The 20548-nt window shown below is 31.5% G+C and overlaps 2 protein-coding genes across 3 annotated transcripts; both read left to right on the plus strand.

The window, feature by feature from the left end:
* Positions 1–6323: 6323 nt before the first annotated feature.
* LOC113865255 (tetracycline resistance protein, class A) lies at positions 6324–13242 on the plus strand. Its single transcript, XM_027499689.1, has 14 exons — positions 6324–6687; positions 8123–8234; positions 8434–8546; positions 9984–10106; positions 10185–10390; positions 10492–10567; positions 10936–11022; positions 11146–11226; positions 11315–11347; positions 11539–11592; positions 11721–11762; positions 12285–12363; positions 12443–12513; positions 12846–13242. The coding sequence occupies exons 1-14, from the start codon at positions 6523–6525 to the stop codon at positions 12900–12902; spliced, it is 1299 nt and encodes a 432-aa protein (XP_027355490.1). The 5' UTR covers positions 6324–6522; the 3' UTR covers positions 12903–13242.
* A 901-nt stretch (positions 13243–14143) lies between these two features.
* Positions 14144–20398, plus strand: LOC113864985 (phospholipase D delta-like). 2 transcript variants are annotated; one of them, XM_027499273.1, is made up of 10 exons: positions 14144–15145; positions 15656–15825; positions 16308–16509; positions 17427–17708; positions 17809–17877; positions 18007–18154; positions 18528–18676; positions 18796–18963; positions 19774–19974; positions 20105–20398. In XM_027499273.1, the coding sequence occupies exons 1-10, from the start codon at positions 14216–14218 to the stop codon at positions 20396–20398; spliced, it is 2613 nt and encodes an 870-aa protein (XP_027355074.1). In that variant the 5' UTR covers positions 14144–14215. The 2 variants fall into 2 exon arrangements, with proteins under 2 accessions (XP_027355074.1, XP_027355075.1); XM_027499274.1 differs by having other exon boundaries at positions 15656–15772; positions 16315–16509.
* The last annotated feature ends 150 nt before the right edge of the window (positions 20399–20548 follow it).

The raw sequence follows: 20548 nt of genomic DNA on the forward strand, positions 1-20548 counted from the left end.
AAGATAAAAGTGTGAATAGTGAGAGGCAGAGAAGAGCTTGTCAGAATGCATGATAGATAAGAGAAGAAAATGTGAAGAGAGTGGATTACTCAGGAAAAAGGAGGAATTTAGGGCTCCATAAATTTTTAATGTTTTTTAATAATTATTTACTAAAATAAAATTAAAAATAAACATATTTTTTGAAGCAAAATTTTGTCACGTTAAAGTATGTTTCGTAATAAAATTAATATTTTTTATTTTTAATTTATCTATTTAGTCTAAAATAAGGATGAAATCAACAAAACTTAACACGTATCATGTGTTTCCTATATAATAAAGATAAAAAGTAAAATAAAAATTTGAATTTAAGTTTGCAGTTTTATAAACACACGTGACCCAATCTGAAAAGGGAAGAGAAGGGAGAGAAAAATAAATAAAGTGTGTTAGTAGTAAAAGAATGAAAAATAAATGAATTATGTTAGTGGAAGATAAAGAAAAATAAAAAAATAAATGTAATTATAATTCTACGTTTTTTTAATAAATGAATTATTTTTTTTATTTTTCTCTCTCTTTCCACTGACATAATTCATTTATTTTCTCTCTCCACCAACAATATCATTTAATATTTTTTGGGGACTCTACATTCTTTACATAGCATAACTCATTTATTTTTCTCTTTTTTTACTAACACAATTCATTTATTTTTATCTCTTTCCCTTAATTGGGTCACGTGTGTTTGTAAAACTACAAATTTAAATTTAAATTTTTATTTTACTTTTTAATTTCTATTGTATACTAGAGATGTGACACGTGTTATGTTCTAACTGATTTCATCTTTATTTTAGACGAAAAAATAAATTAAAAATATACAAAATTAATTTCATTTTATTTAAATATAAAACATAGTTGTATCAAAAATTTGTCCAAAACAAAAATTATATTTATTTTTAATTTTACTTTAGTATATAGTTATTAAAAAAATTATTAAGTCGGAACTTAGAGAGGTCTCCTAAAGATTACTTCTATTTGATTAGGAAAATAATGTGTTTACACTCTAAAATGGACTTTAGAACCAAAGAGGAAATAAATAAATAAATACAAATATAATAGTTATTTTATTATTAATGTGGAAAAAAGAGACGTGGTTTTCCAATGTCAATAAACACTTTCATTTGATAATTATGAAAAAATGTATTTGAATTTAGGTGTGGATATTTGTCCAAAAATGAGAAAAGTCAAATGTATTTGATTTTCTATTTGATAGAACCTCCAGCTTAACACATTTTTCTTTACGTTTCAATCAAGACTTTTACTTGGAACACCTGTTTGTTGGAAAATTTGAATAGAGACAAAGTAAAAAGGAAAATAATAAATAATAATAAGAATAAAAACATTTTATATCATTTGATTTAAAAAATAAGAATAAAGCAAGTGAAAAAAAAAGTTAATATTACACTTTTTTCTTAAAATAATGAAAAGAGAAAAGGTTCATGCAAAAATATATTTTTATATACATGTAAAAATGATACGTAGTGTAATAATTTTTCAATATTAAATATTAAAACTTATTAAAATAAATAACTTAAAATTTATTGATAATTATTTTCATATTTTACAACAAAATTATTTATTTAAAAATAATTTTTTAATTAAAACAAATCAATTTTAATAAACACTTTCTAGCTGCATTTACTAGTGGTACACACTATGGCGCTTCTCATTTTCTTATATTTTGAATGAGTTTGCATTTTATGTAGGTATTACAGCCTCTCTTTTTTTTTAATTTAATCAAATCATATATATATATATATATATATATATATATATATATAATATCTCATTCATATTTATAAAATTACAATACTTAATTACTTATCATTAATTTTTTAAAGTTACATTTTATTGTTTTAATATATTTATAAGTATATTTTTAAATTAATTTAAAATAATTCTTTTATATTATATATTCTCATATAAAATTTATATTTTTTTATGTATTAAAAATTAATTTAAAATAAAAAATAAGCTAGTTTATTTATTTATATAAGTTTATATAAAAATTAAACAACTTAATTCAAATAACTTTTAATTAACTTTGATTTAGATTAATTTCTCTTAATTGATTCAAATATAACCAAACAATAATTTTATGATATAATCAAATAATATTTTTCATCTAAAAACTAATTCAAATCTTCCTGTTTTAATTGCCTGTACAGTTGCATATTGAATGAACGCTGAAAATCAGGAATGGAAGAGGGCTGGTTTCTACATTCATGGGATAATGTTTCCTCGGATTGACTCTGTAAACAATTGACCCTGGTAAACCCTGTCATCATTCGATGACTAAATTGGTAGAGTTGGTCCCATTATAAGTCATGGATTGAGTGAAGTCTTGTTGTGTGGCTGTTCCTTGGTCATCAGTGGCAACTTGTCCACTATTGCTAGTATTTTCAGAGAAGATACCCTTGCTGAAATCTATATAGTTTTCATACTCCATGCTTGACTCACTGTTTAAGTATAATTTAGATGCTTCAAGAATAGAAAAATCAATACATTTTATTAAAACTTTGCTGCAAGAATATTCTGGACAAATTGATCATTGGTTGTTTATTCCATGTATATTGGTATTCTCATTGTCAGTTCTTCCTTTACTTACAATATTACTGGTGCATTAGTGGTACCAACCAGTTCAATTTTGGTTTAAACAAAAGGCAGTATAGTTGTGCCATTTCTCGGTGAGGAAAAGCAGAAAATTGAAAGTTATCATAAAATCTCATCATTCGTATGGAAACAAACAAAAATGCCACAAAGATAATTTTTAACAAGGTTATATTATAAGATATGTGTGAAGTCATCTCACGTGAACCACTCATTCTTTAAGTACTCAACAAGTTAGTTACATGATTTTTTTCATTATACTTTCTCATACTTCCAGTGTAACTATGATACTAGAGTTAATGATGCTCTAAGGACAAGAAAAAGGAGTAAGATACAACAACATGCAAAATTGTCCATAGATTTATAACAATATAGGTAAGTTATCGGTTCATAAATATGCCACTTTTGTAATCTCTACAAAAATTATATTGAATCCTAGTCTTAAAAAAATTACAAAAGTTAGAAGATAAATAGCAAACTTTTCTTTTTGGTTTGCTATAAAATAAGGTAGGAGAAAGAAATTTAGAGCTAGTTAGCCCACCAAAACATTTTTAATTTAAAAATTATATATAAAAATTAAAAACACAAAAGTATCTTCTATGAATAAAAACATAATGTAATAAAATTGAATAATTAAAATGTTATGATTATTATAATTAATTTTTTTTATCTAAATTTGTTTATTTTTCATTTTCTCTTCAACATATTAAAAAACTTTTTATTTATATAAGTAACACTTTTTTTTTCATCTTACTTTTTTTTGTTTTTTTATTTATCGTCTAAACTACCTTAATTCTTATCAATGGATATAAATCACGTCTTATTTTATTAAGTAAAATTTAAAACAATTTTTTTAACATTTTAAAAATTAAAATTTCTTTAATTTTTTTAATAAGACACATTTTACTAAGTTAACAAAAGTTGTTAAAATTAGTTAATATAAAGTGAATTTTAAAATTTACGATACTCTTTAAAAAAATTTAGTATCATTTCTTACACGTAAAATAATTTTGATCATTAAATTTATATAAATAAATAATAAATTTGATAGTTTAATTGAAGAAAATATTAATAGCCTTTCATCATCTTTAAAATATTATAAAAATTATTAATTTAAAAATATATAAAATACCCTTTTAAATTTTCCATTACCGCAACAAACATATTTTAAATATTACCATAAAATGACAATTCATTTGACATCAACGTACTTAACTTCTTTATCAATACTTGTCTTTGATAAATTTAATTTGTGTTTCTATTAAATTTATTTATTAAATATATTAAATGTTTTAAAAAAAATACAATGTGCCCTATAAGAATAATTTCTAAAACTTTATAAAAAATACAAGAGAAAGTAACTTATTTCATATTTCAATTTATCTTTTTGTTTCCTGAAAAATAAATTCCATCACCAATTTTTTATCTAGGCCTAAGTTTGTGGAAGATTAATAAAATAGGTGCTATATTAGTTATAATTGAGGTGTCTTGATATTAAATGGTTATGCAGGTTTGCAGGTGTGTTTTTTTTAAAGATTCACAAATAAAATGCTTATCAACGCTAATGACAAAGGATATTAAACGATAACAGTATTACAACAATATATAATAAATACCTAAAAAACAATCAAATACATGTTGATAACTAAACACAAATTAACAATTTTATAAACTTCAAACATAAAAAACAAATATTCCTGCCATGACACGTGAAAGAGAAAAAAACAACTCTTTTTTTTATCCTTTCGAATTAGTACAGAATTTTATAATAAATGAGATTAATAAGGACCCACATTAAACTTGTCTATCCACAAAAATTGTTGCTGCAGATAGCCAGATACGGATTGGGCTGTGGCCTGTGGCATGACAAAGCGCTTACTAAAGGTACAACAGGGGCTCCGACAAATTTGATGTCAGAGAACAATGAAATTACTGTGAATGGAAAAAGAAGAAGAAGCGTGATATAATGGAAGAGAGATACATGTTATTCTTTTTTTAAAATACCCATCAAATGGAGAAGAAAATTCATCAAATTTACCAAAGAAAACTCTCTCGAATCAGCGATAGGATGTGGGTTAAGGGATACAGGATGAACTTTACTTCTTGGTTTTTTTTTTTTTTGGTCAACGCTTTACTTTTTAGGTAAAATATTAGATTTGATAGTATAATCTGGGCAAGATATGGTCATGAATCCATGGTCTACTTTTTGGGCCTGAAAGAAATAAAGGTATGGTTCATCGTTATTTTGACTAATTTGGGGTTTGAGTAGCAAAATGAAAACTCTGGGTTTTCTTTTTGGTACAATGCGGTTGTCTTGTTCATATGTGTCTTAGACCGTGGCGTAATTTATTTTTTGGGTCAGTGATCTTAGCATCTTATATGCGGCTTCTTTTCACATTCCAGTGAGCTAGCCAGCAAAATGGGCTTTTGTTGGGCTTTGTATTTGTCGGCTTTCTTGTATTGTTGAAGATGTGGGCTACTAAATTTTAATAAAATTACTCTAAACTTTTTAACTCAATCCATGACCAGGTTGGAATCTTGAGTTTAGCAAATTTTCACAATTTTCTCTCCCAATTCCTTAAAAAAGCTTGGTCAGGTTAACAAGCTCAGGCTGCCCATTTGACCGAAAAATAAAATAAGATTCTCAGGCTGCCCATACATTATTTCTTATTATCAAAAACATTTTGTTACAAGCATTGTGTTAAAATCGGCCATTGATTTATGTCAGTAAAAGAAAATTATTACCAGAATAATTATAGTGCAAAAAAGTGTAAAAAAATTAATAATGATACTAATGTGTGATTGCATTATTTGTATTATATATATTGTAAGGACTCGTCTAATCACTTTATTGTACATTTTGTGTTATATAAATTCATTTCTGCTTAAAATAACGTATTTATCTTTTCAAGATTATGATTAAATAAATAGACTATGCAACAAATTATGACATTAATTTGTAACTCCACTAGCTTTTGTGTTATATATATATATATATATATATTTTGCAAGTACTTATATGCAGTCATATTATCTTAAGATCCAACGTGTTATTTTAAGAAATTTTATTTATCTTTTCTTTTAAAGAAAATTAATTTACAGAATGAATTATATATATGACACTGATGTGTGGACAGATTAACAGGATGCTGCAAAAACTACACAAGGAGCCACATGTACAACCGAAGCAACTCTTAATTGTGAGAACATAACGAAAGTTTAATCACCTAACTTCGGAGCTTTAGTCTACATACATACCATTATACTTAATCCACAAACCAACAATAAATTTAACTAGTCACTAGAGGATTTGGCCCACTTGGACGTTGCCTTTCTTGCCTGTTGAAAAATGGGTACACATAAAACTTGCACGCTTCAAGGCGTAAGTTAATCCTGGCTATTTGTATTATCTTAGAAGCTACGCATCTCATTCAATAGTCAGAAAGTAACAAAAAAACTTGAAAATTGAAATGGATAATAGCGCTTCCACGTGAGTAGAAAATAACATTTACCTCTCCGTCACTAAACAGGTTTTAATTAGTTGAAAAATCACCACGTTGTTCCAGAAGAGCAAAAGCAGTAATTATTTTTGTCTTTTTTAACTCATTAAACTCGTTGTATCAACTTGTCACTAAACTAATAGTGTTGTTTTGACATGCACAATTGCGAGATATCACGTAAAGCAATCGCAACGCTTGCTCTTGTGATTAGCTTCAGGTCCTACTCATAGTCTCATACATATATATACGGTGCGTTTCTAATTAAGTGACAGTGAGGAGGGTGGCTTTCCATGTAAGATAATTAAGATCTCACCAAGAATTCTATTAGCTCGTCGTCAAATCAAAGGAAACTGAGAGAGCGAAAGTGAGGAGTGGGAGAATCATGGACAAATTGTATGGGTTGAGCCATCTCTTTATGACGGTATTTCTTCATAACTTCTCCACATTCATGGTGGTACCAGCCATCACCGATGTCACAATGGCTGCGCTTTGTCCCGGACAAGATGAATGCTCACTCGCCATCTACCTCACTGGTTTTCAACAAGCGGTGAGTTCCACCAATGTTACACCATTTTCTTATGTTTTGTTAGTGTTGTCCGTTTTCTTAGATATTTTAATTTTTTGATCTAACCTACTCTTTCGATAGCAGTTTTAAATTAATAAGCAACGCAAAACAGCAATGAACAAATATGAACTTTTATTGAACCGATCCTTTTATTACCTCAATATTTAACTAAAATCCAGTAATGTTTGTGTTTTCATTTCCTTTTTCTTTTCCCTTGATGTGTGGAGATTTATATTAATATTGGATTTAATATTTTCTAATCCCACATTTAACAGGCATATTTCTGCTTATAAATTTTGTTCTTTGGAAAAAAAACTGTGGGTATTTTTTAATTTTGTCAGTGAAGTTAACTTTTTAATTTATTTTATCAATTAAATATTGATATGTATTTCATAATGAATAATTAAAATGATTTTATTTGTGAATTAAGTTAATTTAAACCAATCATCTTAAGCAAAATTACTTATCTAAATTCGGTTTTTTAAAAAGAATTATATGATTGTTAAGTATAATTTTATTCTTATTAAACACAAATTGAATTTGTTGATCAATCAATGACGCCTCCATTGTTGTATCCGTGATGAATATTTCGAAGACAGATATCCTCAAAGTTCAAAATCCCATTCACTGGGAAAGGTAAACTGCCAACGTGATAACGTCCTTTCGTCTGTTAAAGTAAGCCTGTCCCTACTCAACCAAAGAAATTTCCTTGTGGCTTCGATAGTTTAATCGGCTCCCATTTTCTTTTACTCTTTACAACTGACTCCGTTGGCCCACTTTGAAGCCGTTTTTGTAATGCATTGCCATGCTTTTTCCTCGAATTTTCGTGGCTTTCCTCACTTTTTCTTATGTCTTGTCTTATGTGGACTGGATATAGTACAGTTCAAACTTTTACTATATGTTTGTCATTTTCAAGGCCCGTTTTAACTTGGCTGTGTTACATAAATTGAATTTTTGAATCCCCAAATTTTTAATTTGGCCCCAATCTAACTAAGATCAGGGGAAAGAGTTAATGGGTCTTGTTTAGTCCTTGGGCTTTTGTCTTGTTATGAACAGTACTGGTTCCTAGCGGGCCAGCTTCCATTCCTCGTCCCAGTCTACATTTCAAAAATAAAAATTGCTATATCTATTATTAATCACAAGAAAAACAATTTTAACATCTCTTTTTCCTTTTTAATTTAAACTATGATGATCCACAATTATGATTGACAATCTCATTCAATCCTACTTATTATACGGACTCCAGTGCATTTTTATGCTCTTTCGATTTACTTTGGTACGAATAACAGTTGTGCAAATGCACTATGCCAACCATTTTCTCATTACAATCCCCCCCTTCCTCTCAGTTCTTATATTTTTTCAATAATCTATGACCTTTGTTAGCATGAAAATATATATATACGTGTGATCTATGCAGATGATAGGGCTGGGCACGATTGTGATGATGCCCCTCTTGGGTAATCTATCGGATAAGTATGGGAGGAAGGTCATTCTCACTGTCCCTATGACCCTCACAATAATTCCCATAGGTACTTTTGCGTTCAGTTTTTCCCTTTGTTATGTTAATATGATAGTGAAAGAGTTAAATTTTGAAGGTAACTTTAATATGCAGAAGTTAAATTCATACCGTAATTTAATATTACAAATTAAAATGATAATATAAGAATATTTAGCTTCAATGTTGATTGTCAAGTGAACTTTTGCAATGGACTGCTGGCTGTTTCACAGGCATATTAGCTTACAGCAGGACGAGACAATACTTCTACGCGTACTACGTGTTTAAGATACTAATTTCAATGGTTTGCGATGGAAGTGTTCCTTGCCTCGCACTAGCTTACGTGGTAAGTCCTCACTACTTATCTAGTTATCTCAAATAATTACATTAGCTTTGCCCAGATGAAAAATATATGTCCTTATTACACCATTTTCCCCTCTTATGTTTTTATCCACTGTAATTGGTCGCGAAATTGGTTTATTAATGTTGTTATTTATGCAGAAAGCACCGCTCTAATGCTCTAGTTTATTTGATGTGCGAAAATGTTATAATCTTATTTAAAAAACTAATTACTGTTTGCATAATTTTAATAGAAAAATAAAAATACTAACGATGTATTTTAAATATAAATTATATTAACTAAAATTTATTAACTAGTGTAAATTAGTCTTACTTTCTATCAAACAATTTTACTAATAATTTGCGAGCTTTAATCAATTTTATTTGATAAAAAGGTCTTAATGGTGCATTATCTAGAAATAGAACTGCATAATAATTTAATTAGTTAATCAATACATTCGTAAATAACATATAAATAACTACGAAGAATCGTAATAATTCAAATACCAGGTTTTGATTTTAAAAAAAAGTAATATGCTTTTATTATCGGATAAAGTTTTTATAGAACTCACTGTAAGATGTGTCATTTCGGTGTAACTAACTTTATGCGAACTTCAACTAATATTAAGTAACGTGTTGAAAAGATTATGCTACTAACTTTTTTAAATAAATAATTGATTTAAAACTTACTATTAATATATTTTTAAGTCATTATTTGTTATTATATACAGTTTATGTAGAATTTATTAACTAAAAATGACATCACATTATTTAATTAACATATTTCTTATATATATATTTACATTTGTTTTTTCTATCACATCATAAATTACAATTTTTTTTCTTTCTCTTTTTTTTAATCTCTTTTTCTCCCTGCTCACATCACACTTAAAATGTAGTCATCAAAGTATAATCACAACTCATAAATTTAACTTAATAATATATAAAGATATTAAAAAGTATACACTAAAATATGTTACTATTATTTATCTTTGATTTGTTAAACAAGTAAAACAACTAATTAATTTATGAAAAATTAAAATTATTGCTTAAAATCCTTTTATTGTATAAAAATATAATATTTATTTTATCAATAATTAAAAATATAATAAAATATTCTAAAAATTACCAAACCTACGTTTAAAAAACGGATAGCAAGTAAGAAAAATAAAATATAAACACACGCTATTAGTAAAGGGTGATGATATTTTGACTGTTATTTTATATAAAATATTGTTTTAGTGCAAAGAGGAGAAAAATAAGAATAACAAAATGGAGAAAAAGTAAAGAAACATAACGTATGACTTGATAAAAAAAAAAGTGAATAAAAATAAGATTTAAGAGGATGAGAGAGTGAAAATATTATAATTTATAATCAACCATGAAATTAGCCAATCGTAGAAAATTTGTTAACTTTCCCTTCAATTTGTTTATGTTTTTTCAGGCAGATAACATTCCAGAAGGTGGACGAGGCACTGCGTTCGGAATTCTATCAGGAATAGGGTCTGCTGCATTCGTGTGTGGCACCTTATCAGCTCGATTCCTATCCACTGCCTTAACTTTTCAAGTATTTTACTCAATGCAATCACATATTTAGTTTTTTCTTTCTTTTATTGCAATGCTTACACCTATTTCTTTAAATAAGGTTTCCACTTTTGTCGCGGTGATCGGAGCAGTGTACATGCAGTTTTTCCTTCGTGATTCCGTCATTGATGACAACTACCTTTATTCCCCAATCATTTCACAAGCAAAACCCGCATCTTCTAAAATTGATGGAAAACCGAAAAGCAACATGGATCTTTTTAAAGCATTGCGCTCTTTGAAGGATTTAACCTCTTTCCTTAATAGCAGGTGAGGAAATTTTGCCTCCTTTAATCCTATCAAGCAAGCATTTTTGTTTTGTGTATAATAAATACTCAAATTTGCAGCTTAACTATTACTCAAATTTGCAGCTTAACTATTACTCAAGCAGCAATTGTTGCATTCTTCAGTAACCTCGCAGATGTTGGTCTTCATGGTTCATTGATGGTACCTTTATACCTTGTTCAAGTTCTCTTTTGTATACTTTCTATCATGCATATTTCACATTTATTTTATTTTTGAACGTCAAGGTTGTAAAAGCTAATGCACTTTTAAATCAATACCATTAATGCTTATACATATTCCCTGTTGGCTATTTAAAGACATATTCTGCTATAGGCTTCTAATATTGTTAACTAGCAATTTGACGCTTGATTTCTTGGATTTTCAACCTTTTCATAGTGGAGCACCCAAGTCCATCAGAAATTTACTATTGCATATTTTTGGCAACTTGACGATAAAATAAAATACTTTTTGCATAAAGTAAAGCTAGTTAGCCAAGTATAATATTTGATAACACTTTTTTGTCCGTGCAGTATTTCTTAAAGGCTCAATTTCATTTTGACAAGAATCAGTTTGCTGACTTGATGGTCATTTCTGGAATTGCAGGGACTGTGTCCCAGGTAATTTTTACATGACTACATTTCAATTATCAACTGCATTCGATTTTCTTTTTGTCCTTTCACAAATCTTTAATTTCTTTGAGTTTTATCATGAATCTAAATATTAAACATTGATTTTCACAGCTTCTGATCATGCCCATTTTGGCTCCTATTTTGGGAGAGGCAAGGCTGCTTTCAATTGGACTATTCTTTCATTGTGTACATGTAAGCATTTTACTTTTTACGAAATTGTAAGTAAAAAAAAGTCGTTCATTTATGAGGTTCTAAATTAGCGAAATGGAATGGGATGCAGATGTTCCTTTACAGCATAGCATGGTCCTCCTTGGTATGTTCTTCGTAACTCTCTTGCTAATTTTAAGTGTGTTTATGTTAATTGTTTTTTAGCATGTAGTATAAGGTTGTCACATGAGATAGTGTGGTTGATTATTTGTGCTTTTATACGATTCTAATATTCTTTTTTGTCCTCGTTTCCTCTTTTTTATGTTGTATAATTTCTAGTGTCTTGAATATTGACAGGTTCCTTATGTTGCTGCTATGTTCTCAATCTTGTTTGTTTTCTCACAGCCTTGTGTAAGTTTATTTCCTTATTTTATCTTCCTATATTACCCCTTAAATGGATATTGATCTTTCTCTCTTTGCCCTTAAATAAGTATTTGTTCAAAACATGATGTTGTGTAATTTACTTTTGCATTTTACAGATACGAAGTATTGTGTCAAAACAAGTTGGGTCTCATGAGCAGGTAAAATGTTTATAATTTTTGTGCCATGCATAAATAAATGGGATCTTGAGAAAATTTTTCTTCTTCAACAGTGCTTTTTACATTGCTAGAATTGATTTTCTTTGTCCTTATTAGTAAGGTCAAATTTAAATAGCTTTCAAAAAATTTAAAAATTTTGTTCAATGTAAGTAATAGACTTAAATTTCAATTTATAGATACATAAATAATATTTTATTAAATAAGTTAATTTTTATGAGTTGACATTGTGGCGTTTTATGAGTTAACGTGATATATAGCTCAATTGCCTTCATTTTGTTGGTACTGTACTGCCAATAAAATATAGTGTAATTGTTTTAATTAATGTAAATGGTTTCTTTTTCCTTCACTCTTCCTAGAGTTGACATGTGAATCGTATTCTAAAAGGTAAACATGAGTACAATTTTCTCAATGGAAAAATTGCTTAGTCTTTTATGATAGAATGCTCTTTGTTTAACATAGTTCCTATTTTAATTGATAATTTACCCTCATTGTCTTTCTCTTCAGGGAAGGGCTCAAGGTTGCATATCGGGCATATGTTCAGTTGCACATATAGTTTCTCCCTTGGTTTTCTCTCCATTAACAGGTGAGAGGAATGACATCATGTCTTATTAGGTTTAGATTACCACTGAAATTTATTAACAACTAGTGCTCTCAATTATCAGCACTCTTCCTGTCTGAAAGGGCACCCTTTGATTTTCCTGGCCTCAGTATTATGTGCATTGGATTTGCTTCGGTAAGAACATAACTTCAATGGAAATGTTGTACTATCTCTCTCTCTCTCTCTCTCTCTATCTATATATATATATCTTTGATTCTCTGTTATCCCAATGAATCTCCACTATTATATGTTGATTGCATAATTATTAGCTTAGGTCTGGTATAGAATTGAATTGTAGTTATTCGTTCATGTGATATAAAAACACAGCATAAAAGTAACGTCGCAGTGCATAATACTCTTTTGATGTCGGGTATTTCATCTCAGTACATGAATTTTTGTATATATCTACGTTGACATATTTATTTATATTTTATTTGGCATTTGTATGATTGAATTTTGTTTTGCAGATGGTATCTTTTGTGCAGAGTATAATGCTAAGAGTGGCTCCTCCCATTTTGAGTTAGTAGGAGAAAAATTGATTGGAGCCTTAAAAAAAAGATCGTGAATATTATTGTGTGGAACCATTCCTCTTCCATTCAAGCTTTGCCTTTAACCGTGCTTGTGATGAGGAAACAAGATGCTAAAAAAAATATATTGTTAAAAGTAGATATTTGAGAAGCTTTAGTAGTCTCTTTTTAGTAGACATTTTATTTCTCTGTTCATCTCTTATGATATTTAAATCAATAGATAGAAGGGTAAATTTTTTACTCTTACTCTTTCATTAGTTATGTTGTTGTAATTTAGAAACAGAGATAAGATATGCAAGTGCAACATATTATGTCTTTAATGCTATCCTCTTTGTAAGTTTCCTTTTTATGAAATGGGCCTTGATATTAAGGATAATTAATGATTTGTGTAAATTTATTTTATTTTAATTTATAATCTAAAATTTTTGTTTTATTAAATATATTTGTGTTAAATTCTTAAAGATAGTACTTTGTTATTTGTTGTAATTTTATTAGTTTAAGCTCTTATTTGAAGTTCAAGTTTTAAGAGAAATATTTTTGTCGTCTATTGTGTTTAGTAAAATCTATAAATCTAAACCTTAAAAAATAATGTTAATAGAATACTTCATATACTAAATATAAGATCATTTAAAAAAATTATCATAATTTTTTATATATATTATGTTCTTATACAAAATCATTATTGCAGATAGAATAATTAATTAGATTAAAATAACTAACTTCAATCATTTTAAATAAATTTTGAAATACTTTATATTTAAGATCAGAAATAGAAATTCTAATTAAACCCGGCCAAGAGTATATACAACTGGTAGGAAATTTGAATCATCTACTTTATTTTGGTCAACGCATCATGGACTTTTTTTTGGGGTCAAAATATCAGCGACCGAACATGACATGATTTAATGCAACCCTGTCCTGAGGCCAAAAGAGTCAAAAGGCCGTGAGGTATAAACCTACACCGTGGGAAGTAGTTGTAATGAAAAAACAGACAATACCTCCTGTCCTCCTCCAAATCCGTAACCTCCACGTGTACTTTAATTTGTTCAAAAATAGACGTCAACGACAACGGAACGAGTGGCCAATCCCGTTACCTTGTGTTTCCCGCTAACACCATCTTAATATTTATTGCATTTAGCCATTCGGTTTCGCCGCCAAACAAATTGATCGACCAAATAATGCTGTAGAGTCCGAAACGCCGATCTGCGTGTGATAGTGAGCGTTTGCGTTTCGCATCATTCAACGCTCCCTATCACCCTTTTCCTCTCCTCCTTCAATCTATTCTAACCTCCCCCACCGGTGACTCCTGCATGGTCACAATGCCGCAGAAATCGAATCCCGTGGTCTACGTCCACGGGACCCTCGATCTGAGAATCGTCGAGGCTCGGTTCTTGCCGAACATGGACCTATTTTCGGAGCGCATTCGAAGGTTCTTCTCCGCTCTCAACACGTGCAGCTCTTCCATCACCCGCAAGAGGAGTAACCACCACTCCCGTCACCGACACCGCAAGATCATCACCAGCGACCCTTACGTCACCGTTTGCCTCGCCGGTGCCACCGTGGCACGCACCCGCGTCATCTCAAATTCCCAGAACCCCACCTGGAACGAGCGTTTCAAGATTCCCCTGGCGCACCCGGCCTCGCAGGTCGAGTTCCACGTCAAGGACAACGACATGTTCGGTGCTGACTTGATCGGAACAGCCACCGTCTCCGCCGAGAAGTTTCTAACCGGCGACGTCATCAGCGATTGGTTTCCGATCATAGGTTCGTTCGGGAAGCCGCCGAAGCCTGATTGCGCGGTTCGGCTGGAAATGAAATTCACGAGGTGCGAAGATAGTGATCTGTTCCGGCCCGGCATTGCGCCGGATCCGGATCGGTTCGTGGTTCGGGATTCGTATTTTCCGGTTCGGCATGGAGGATCGGTGAAGCTTTATCAGGACGCGCACGTGCCGGAAGCAATGTTGCCGGAGGTTGAGTTGGAGGATGGGGTGGTGTTTGAGCATGGAAAGTGCTGGGAAGATATTTGTCACGGAATTCTGGAAGCTCATCATTTGGTTTACATTGTGGGCTGGTCCATTTACCACAAGGTGAGGCTCGTTAGAGAGCCCACGAAGCCCTTACCCAGCGGTGGGAATTTGAATTTGGGGGAGTTGCTCAAGTACAAGTCACAAGAAGGTTTGCGAGTTTTACTGTTGGTTTGGGATGATAAGACTTCCCACAGCAAATTTTTCATTAACACGGTATCCTTATTATTATTATTGTTATTATTATTATCATTATTATTACTATTATATCTTTTCGCTAAGTTAAGGTGAAAATTGATTTATTGGCTTCAATTCTGTTTTTGTTGGTTTTCCTACCACATGTATGTTTCATATTGATTAATATTATGGTCAACATACTCCTTATAATATGTTCAATCCTCCTCTCATAAGATAGCATGCAATAATTGTACTTATTTTTTGACTATTTGACGTGGTTGCTGATACACCTTGGGTTTTTTATTTTTAAAATCACGTTATAAGCACATGACTTCGTGTGCATTTCTGAATTTGCTTCCAAGTTCTAACTGATCTGCATTCAGCTTTTGTTTCCTTAATGTTACTTTTTATGAGTTTTGCACATCCAAGTTGCTTAAACAGAGACACTGGTTTGGGCAGATTTACTTTGTTTGGCATTCTGCCTGATTACCTATGGTGTTCGTTGAGTTTTTCTTTTTACAACCTTATAAGTTGGTTATTTGATTGCAGACTGGAGTAATGCAAACTCATGATGAAGAAACTCGAAAGTTTTTCAAGCATTCTTCAGTTAATTGTGTGCTGTCACCAAGATATGCCAGCAGTAAGCTTAGCATTTTCAAGCAGCAGGCATGCTTTATGCTATGGTTTAGTAGCTTTCCCCCGACTTCTTTAATTTTCCTGTTAGAGAGTTCTTCATACTTATTCATGCTTGCTTTCCATCCTTTCAGACTATCACTAATTTTTATTAATGGATCTTAACGTGAGATTTTTATAATACAAAGTAATATGAACTTTTTAGTCTTTTTCTTCGTAGACATTAAATAGGGGAAACCATATCCAAATCTATGAGTGTTTAAGAGAGAAATAAACACAAATTTTCACATAACATGATCATGTGAAAATGTAACATGCGATTATTCATTCCCATGCACGGGATAAATTCCTTCCTTGAACCTTTTCATTGATGTGTTACTGAATTAGTGGGCATCCTTTGTTTCAGAATGGCCCAAACTGCATACCTGGCATATTTAAACCGTTTATTTAACGGTTGATCCCAGAAAAAGAAAAACAAAACCGTTTCTTTAACAATCAATAATTGAGTATTTGGATTTTTTTATAGAAAAAATTTGGAAAACCTTTTGACTGTATTATGTGGCATTAAACTTCAGGTTGTTGGGACTCTCTTTACGCATCATCAGAAATGTGTGATTGTGGATTCGCAAGCACACGGCAATAATCGGAAGATAACTGCATTTGTAGGTGGTTTAGATCTTTGTGACGGGCGGTATGATACACCTCAACATAGAATCTTCCGTGATCTTGACACTGTTTACCGGGACGATTACCATAATCCAACGTTTTGCGTAAGTTCTTAGCCTCTGAGGATACCTTTCATCACTTATAAGTTGTGAGCATTCCTAAATCTACTTCGATTTGGGCTTTTCTTTTTAACGTGACATATCCAGTTTCTGTTTCCCTTCTCTGATAAGTAAAAATAGTGATTTCTTGGTCTGAAAGTTTGGTAAATTCTATAGTGCTATGAAAAATGAGTAAGTATTCTGTGTTTTTGTATACTTGAAACAGTGGAGTTAGTGGTATATTTAAAAAAGAAATAAATATTTTTTAATATCTTAGTATAATTTAAAAAGAATATTCAATGCCCCTTCAAAAGACATAAATAAACAAGCACTTTGAACTTCTATATATATATATATATATGACAAAAAATTTATTGGAAGGAGTACAATAAGTACTCAGCAATATACATCAAAAGTAAAAGGTATGATACACGTGTAGAATCCTTCTCCAGAGGAAGGATCGCAGATTTCCACTAGTCAACACTAACCAGATCCCTACGGAATATAAGGTCATAATCACTTCAAACCATATATCAGTTCACAGAAAAAATGCACTCTGTAATGGCTATTAAGAAGCGGTTTTTATTACCAGCAAAGCCCAACATCCCATATTCTGCAGAAGCATTTGAACAACACCGAAAGTACTTCTCGGTCTGAAGTATTAATTTCACATTGTTTTTGGCATACTGTAAGCGTTAACTTGACTCACACGATAAAGTTGTGAACAGAAAACTTTCATGCCATCCTTCCACTCAATTAGCAAGTTTGGCATGTTAGAGAGACAGCAATGTTTTTGCCACTTCGCATCTTGTAACTTCATAAACATAAATGTTGTCCAAGTTTTTGTTTGATCCCTGATATTGAGATCACCAATGCACTCTTACCAACTGAAATTTATCTTTTTTTTCCGTTTTTAATGATAGGCGGGAACCAAGGGTCCTAGGCAACCATGGCATGATTTACATTGTAAAATTGAAGGCCCAGCTGCATATGATATACTCACTAATTTTGAGCAGCGCTGGAGAAAAGCCAGCAAATGGTCTGAGTTGGGTCAAAAATTCAAGAGAGTATCTCACTGGCACGATGATTCTTTGATCAAGTTAGAACGCATTTCTTGGATTCTTAGTCCTTCTGAATCAATTCCAAATGATGATCCTGAACTTTGGGTTTCAAAGGAAGAAGATCCTCAAAATTGGCATGTTCAGGTTACTAGTTTTCACTGTCTTTAAAGTACAGCTTCTGTTAGCTTCTTTTTGTTTCAACAGAAAATTTGTTTACTTACATTTTTATTTATGTTTATCACAGGTTTTTCGATCCATAGATTCTGGCTCTTTGAAAGGATTTCCCAAGGATGTATATCAAGTTGAGGCTCAGGTAACTTTAAATCTTCAATGAGATGAATTTATTCAACATTGGATTGCTCTATATAGAGAAATGTTATAAATTATAAAACCTTTGGATTTCCCGTCTCACTAATTTCTATTTTATTGCAATTCATGGCAGAACCTTGTTTGTGCCAAAAATTTGGTCGTAGACAAGAGTATCCAAACAGCATATATACATGCGATCAGATCTGCTAAACATTTTATTTATATCGAGAATCAATATTTTGTGGGATCATCCTTTGCTTGGCCATCTTACAAAGAAGCAGGTTTTGGCATACTCTTACTCGTGTAACTTGTAGCATCAGCTTATCGCTCATAATTTCTGTATAAGCACCTATGGCTACTATTTAGCATGCCACTTGCATTTTGCTACTCTTAGCTCAGAACACTACAAAATACCGTGGTTTTTGGCTCACAGTGTAAATCAAACAACTGCTTAGTAAATATGATGAACTATAACTGGCTCAAAGTAATTGTGGGCTACGCACTACGATTGTGAATATCTACAGCGCTTGAAATATCGTAGTTTTTCCTCAAAGCTCACCTAGTGGGATAGGAATTGGTTATTGTCATTGATCCTTTTCATTAATTTTTTATGAAAACATTTTCTACTTATCTAAAATTCCATTCTATGATCAGGTGCTGATAACCTAATTCCAATGGAGTTGGCATTGAAGATAGTCAGTAAGATCAGAGCCAAGGAGAGGTTTACAGTTTACATTGTCATCCCAATGTGGCCCGAAGGTGTCCCTTCTTCTGCCTCGGTGCAAGAGATTCTCTTTTGGCAGGTAATATAGTGTAAAATAGGTCTAGATTATCATATAACCTTTTTAAATAGTAGATAATTTGCTCGTTGATCAATTGTAAGTGCCGTGTTTATTAATTAAAAAGGAATTCACATTTTCAGGGACAAACTATGCAAATGATGTATGAAATCATAGCCCGGGAATTGAAATCTATGCACCTTGAGGATAGTCATCCACTAGATTACCTCAATTTTTACTGTCTTGGGAATCGAGAGAAGTTGACAACTGAAGTTTCAAATTCAAGTTCACCTTCAGATAATGGCGAAACGGTAATCATTCAAAATATTTTTTTGATTCTGGTGCATCATTAATGAAAGGACTCAATTACCAGGCAGTATACAAAGTGTAAGGACCGTAATTTCAAGTATTATGTTTGTCACCCCTACAATACATGGATATCATAGAAGTAATATGTTTTCTCTTTAAACTCTTTGGAAGCAACCGGACCCAAAATCTCCTACATGTGTTGTATAAAAATAATTTTTCAAGTTATTATTTTAACAACGAATGATAAATAATACCATTCGTGTTTTATTGTGTATGTATACTTAATGAAAGAAGACTCATCTCGAATATGCTTCCTCGTTCTAGCAACAGTCCTTATCTCTAAGTTTACTAAGGTTCTGGTGATCTTCGAACAGGCCTTCAATACTACAGTCTTAGTTTATTTTGTTGTAGTGATCCCCTCGAGCAGATCTTCAATTATAGGTGTTGGTTTAGTTATGCACTTCATATGTGGGTCTTCGTTTCAGCATGGGATGAGGTGTTCCTTCAATCCTTCGGCCTATCTTGAGTAAAGAAATTAAGAACTACGTAAATAGGAGTGAGGAATTGGAACGAAGTAAAAAAGGAAGGAGAAAGATTGAAAGCTTTAATTATTTCTTAGGTCTTATTTCTCTTGGATCTTGAAGTTCAATTAGTCAGTCGATCTTGCTAATTGCTACATTCTTTTATGCTACTGAGAGTGTGAATGTGAAGTAATGACCAAACTACTTGTTGGCAGATGTGTATTTCAGGGTTAATATTCTTATTTTGAGTTTGATGACATTAAGCTAACCTCTTTCTGTAATAATCACTAGGTTTCATCCTCACAAAAGTTCCGACGGTTTATGATTTATGTACACGCCAAGGGAATGATTGTGGATGATGAATATGTGATACTTGGATCTGCCAATATAAATCAACGATCTATGGCTGGATCAAGAGATACTGAGATAGCAATGGGTGCATATCAACCCCATCATACGTGGAGCAAGAAAAAAGGACATCCACACGGTCAGGTTTGTACAATAAATTCATTGAATATATATACTCTAAATTAGACTACACAGTTTCTGCTTCATCTTCCTAGGTCTGTTGAGTCAATTCCCAGTTAGTTCTTTCAGGAGGACTTAATTAAGGTATTTACAGGTATATGGGTATAGAATGTCTTTGTGGGCAGAACACATGGATACCACACTTGCTTGCTTCAAGGAGCCTGAGAGTTTGGATTGTGTAAAGAGTGTGAATAAGATTGCTGAAGAAAACTGGAGGAAGTACACAGCGGAAGATTTTACTCCATTGCAAGGGCACCTTACGAAATATCCTGTGATCGTAAATGTAAATGGAAAGGTAAGATCCATACCTGGATATGAGCAATTCCCAGATGTCGGCGGCAAGGTGCTTGGCTCCCGGTCTACCCTTCCTGATGCTCTAACTACATAGGCTAAGCGCAAGCATAGCCTCTTAATTTCCACGTGAAATACGTACAGTCGCAAAGATAAATGGCAATTGGATTGCTGGACGTGCTTGGTACAAACAGTTTGTAAAGGGGCATTCCCTGAATTTTAATTTTTGAACCATCTACGGTATAGT

Source organism: Abrus precatorius, unplaced genomic scaffold (genome assembly GCF_003935025.1).
Source record: "Abrus precatorius isolate BTA unplaced genomic scaffold, Abrus_2018 Scaffold4, whole genome shotgun sequence".
Taxonomy (NCBI): domain Eukaryota; kingdom Viridiplantae; phylum Streptophyta; class Magnoliopsida; order Fabales; family Fabaceae; genus Abrus; species Abrus precatorius.

What these genes read in the sequence shown, in the direction of transcription:
- LOC113865255 (XM_027499689.1), top strand. Translation starts at nt 6,523, where the DNA reads ATGGACAAATTGTATGGGTTGAGCCATCTCTTTATGACGGTATTTCTT. An exon ending in CCACTGCCTTAACTTTTCAA is followed by an intron (nt 10,107 to 10,184) that starts GTATTTTACTCA and finishes TCTTTAAATAAG; the next exon opens with GTTTCCACTTTTGTCGCGGT. An exon ending in TATTCTTTCATTGTGTACAT is followed by an intron (nt 11,227 to 11,314) that starts GTAAGCATTTTA and finishes AATGGGATGCAG; the next exon opens with ATGTTCCTTTACAGCATAGC.
- LOC113864985 (XM_027499273.1), top strand. Translation starts at nt 14,216, where the DNA reads ATGGTCACAATGCCGCAGAAATCGAATCCCGTGGTCTACGTCCACGGG. An exon ending in ACCATAATCCAACGTTTTGC is followed by an intron (nt 16,510 to 17,426) that starts GTAAGTTCTTAG and finishes TTTTAATGATAG; the next exon opens with GCGGGAACCAAGGGTCCTAG. An exon ending in CTCAAAATTGGCATGTTCAG is followed by an intron (nt 17,709 to 17,808) that starts GTTACTAGTTTT and finishes TGTTTATCACAG; the next exon opens with GTTTTTCGATCCATAGATTC.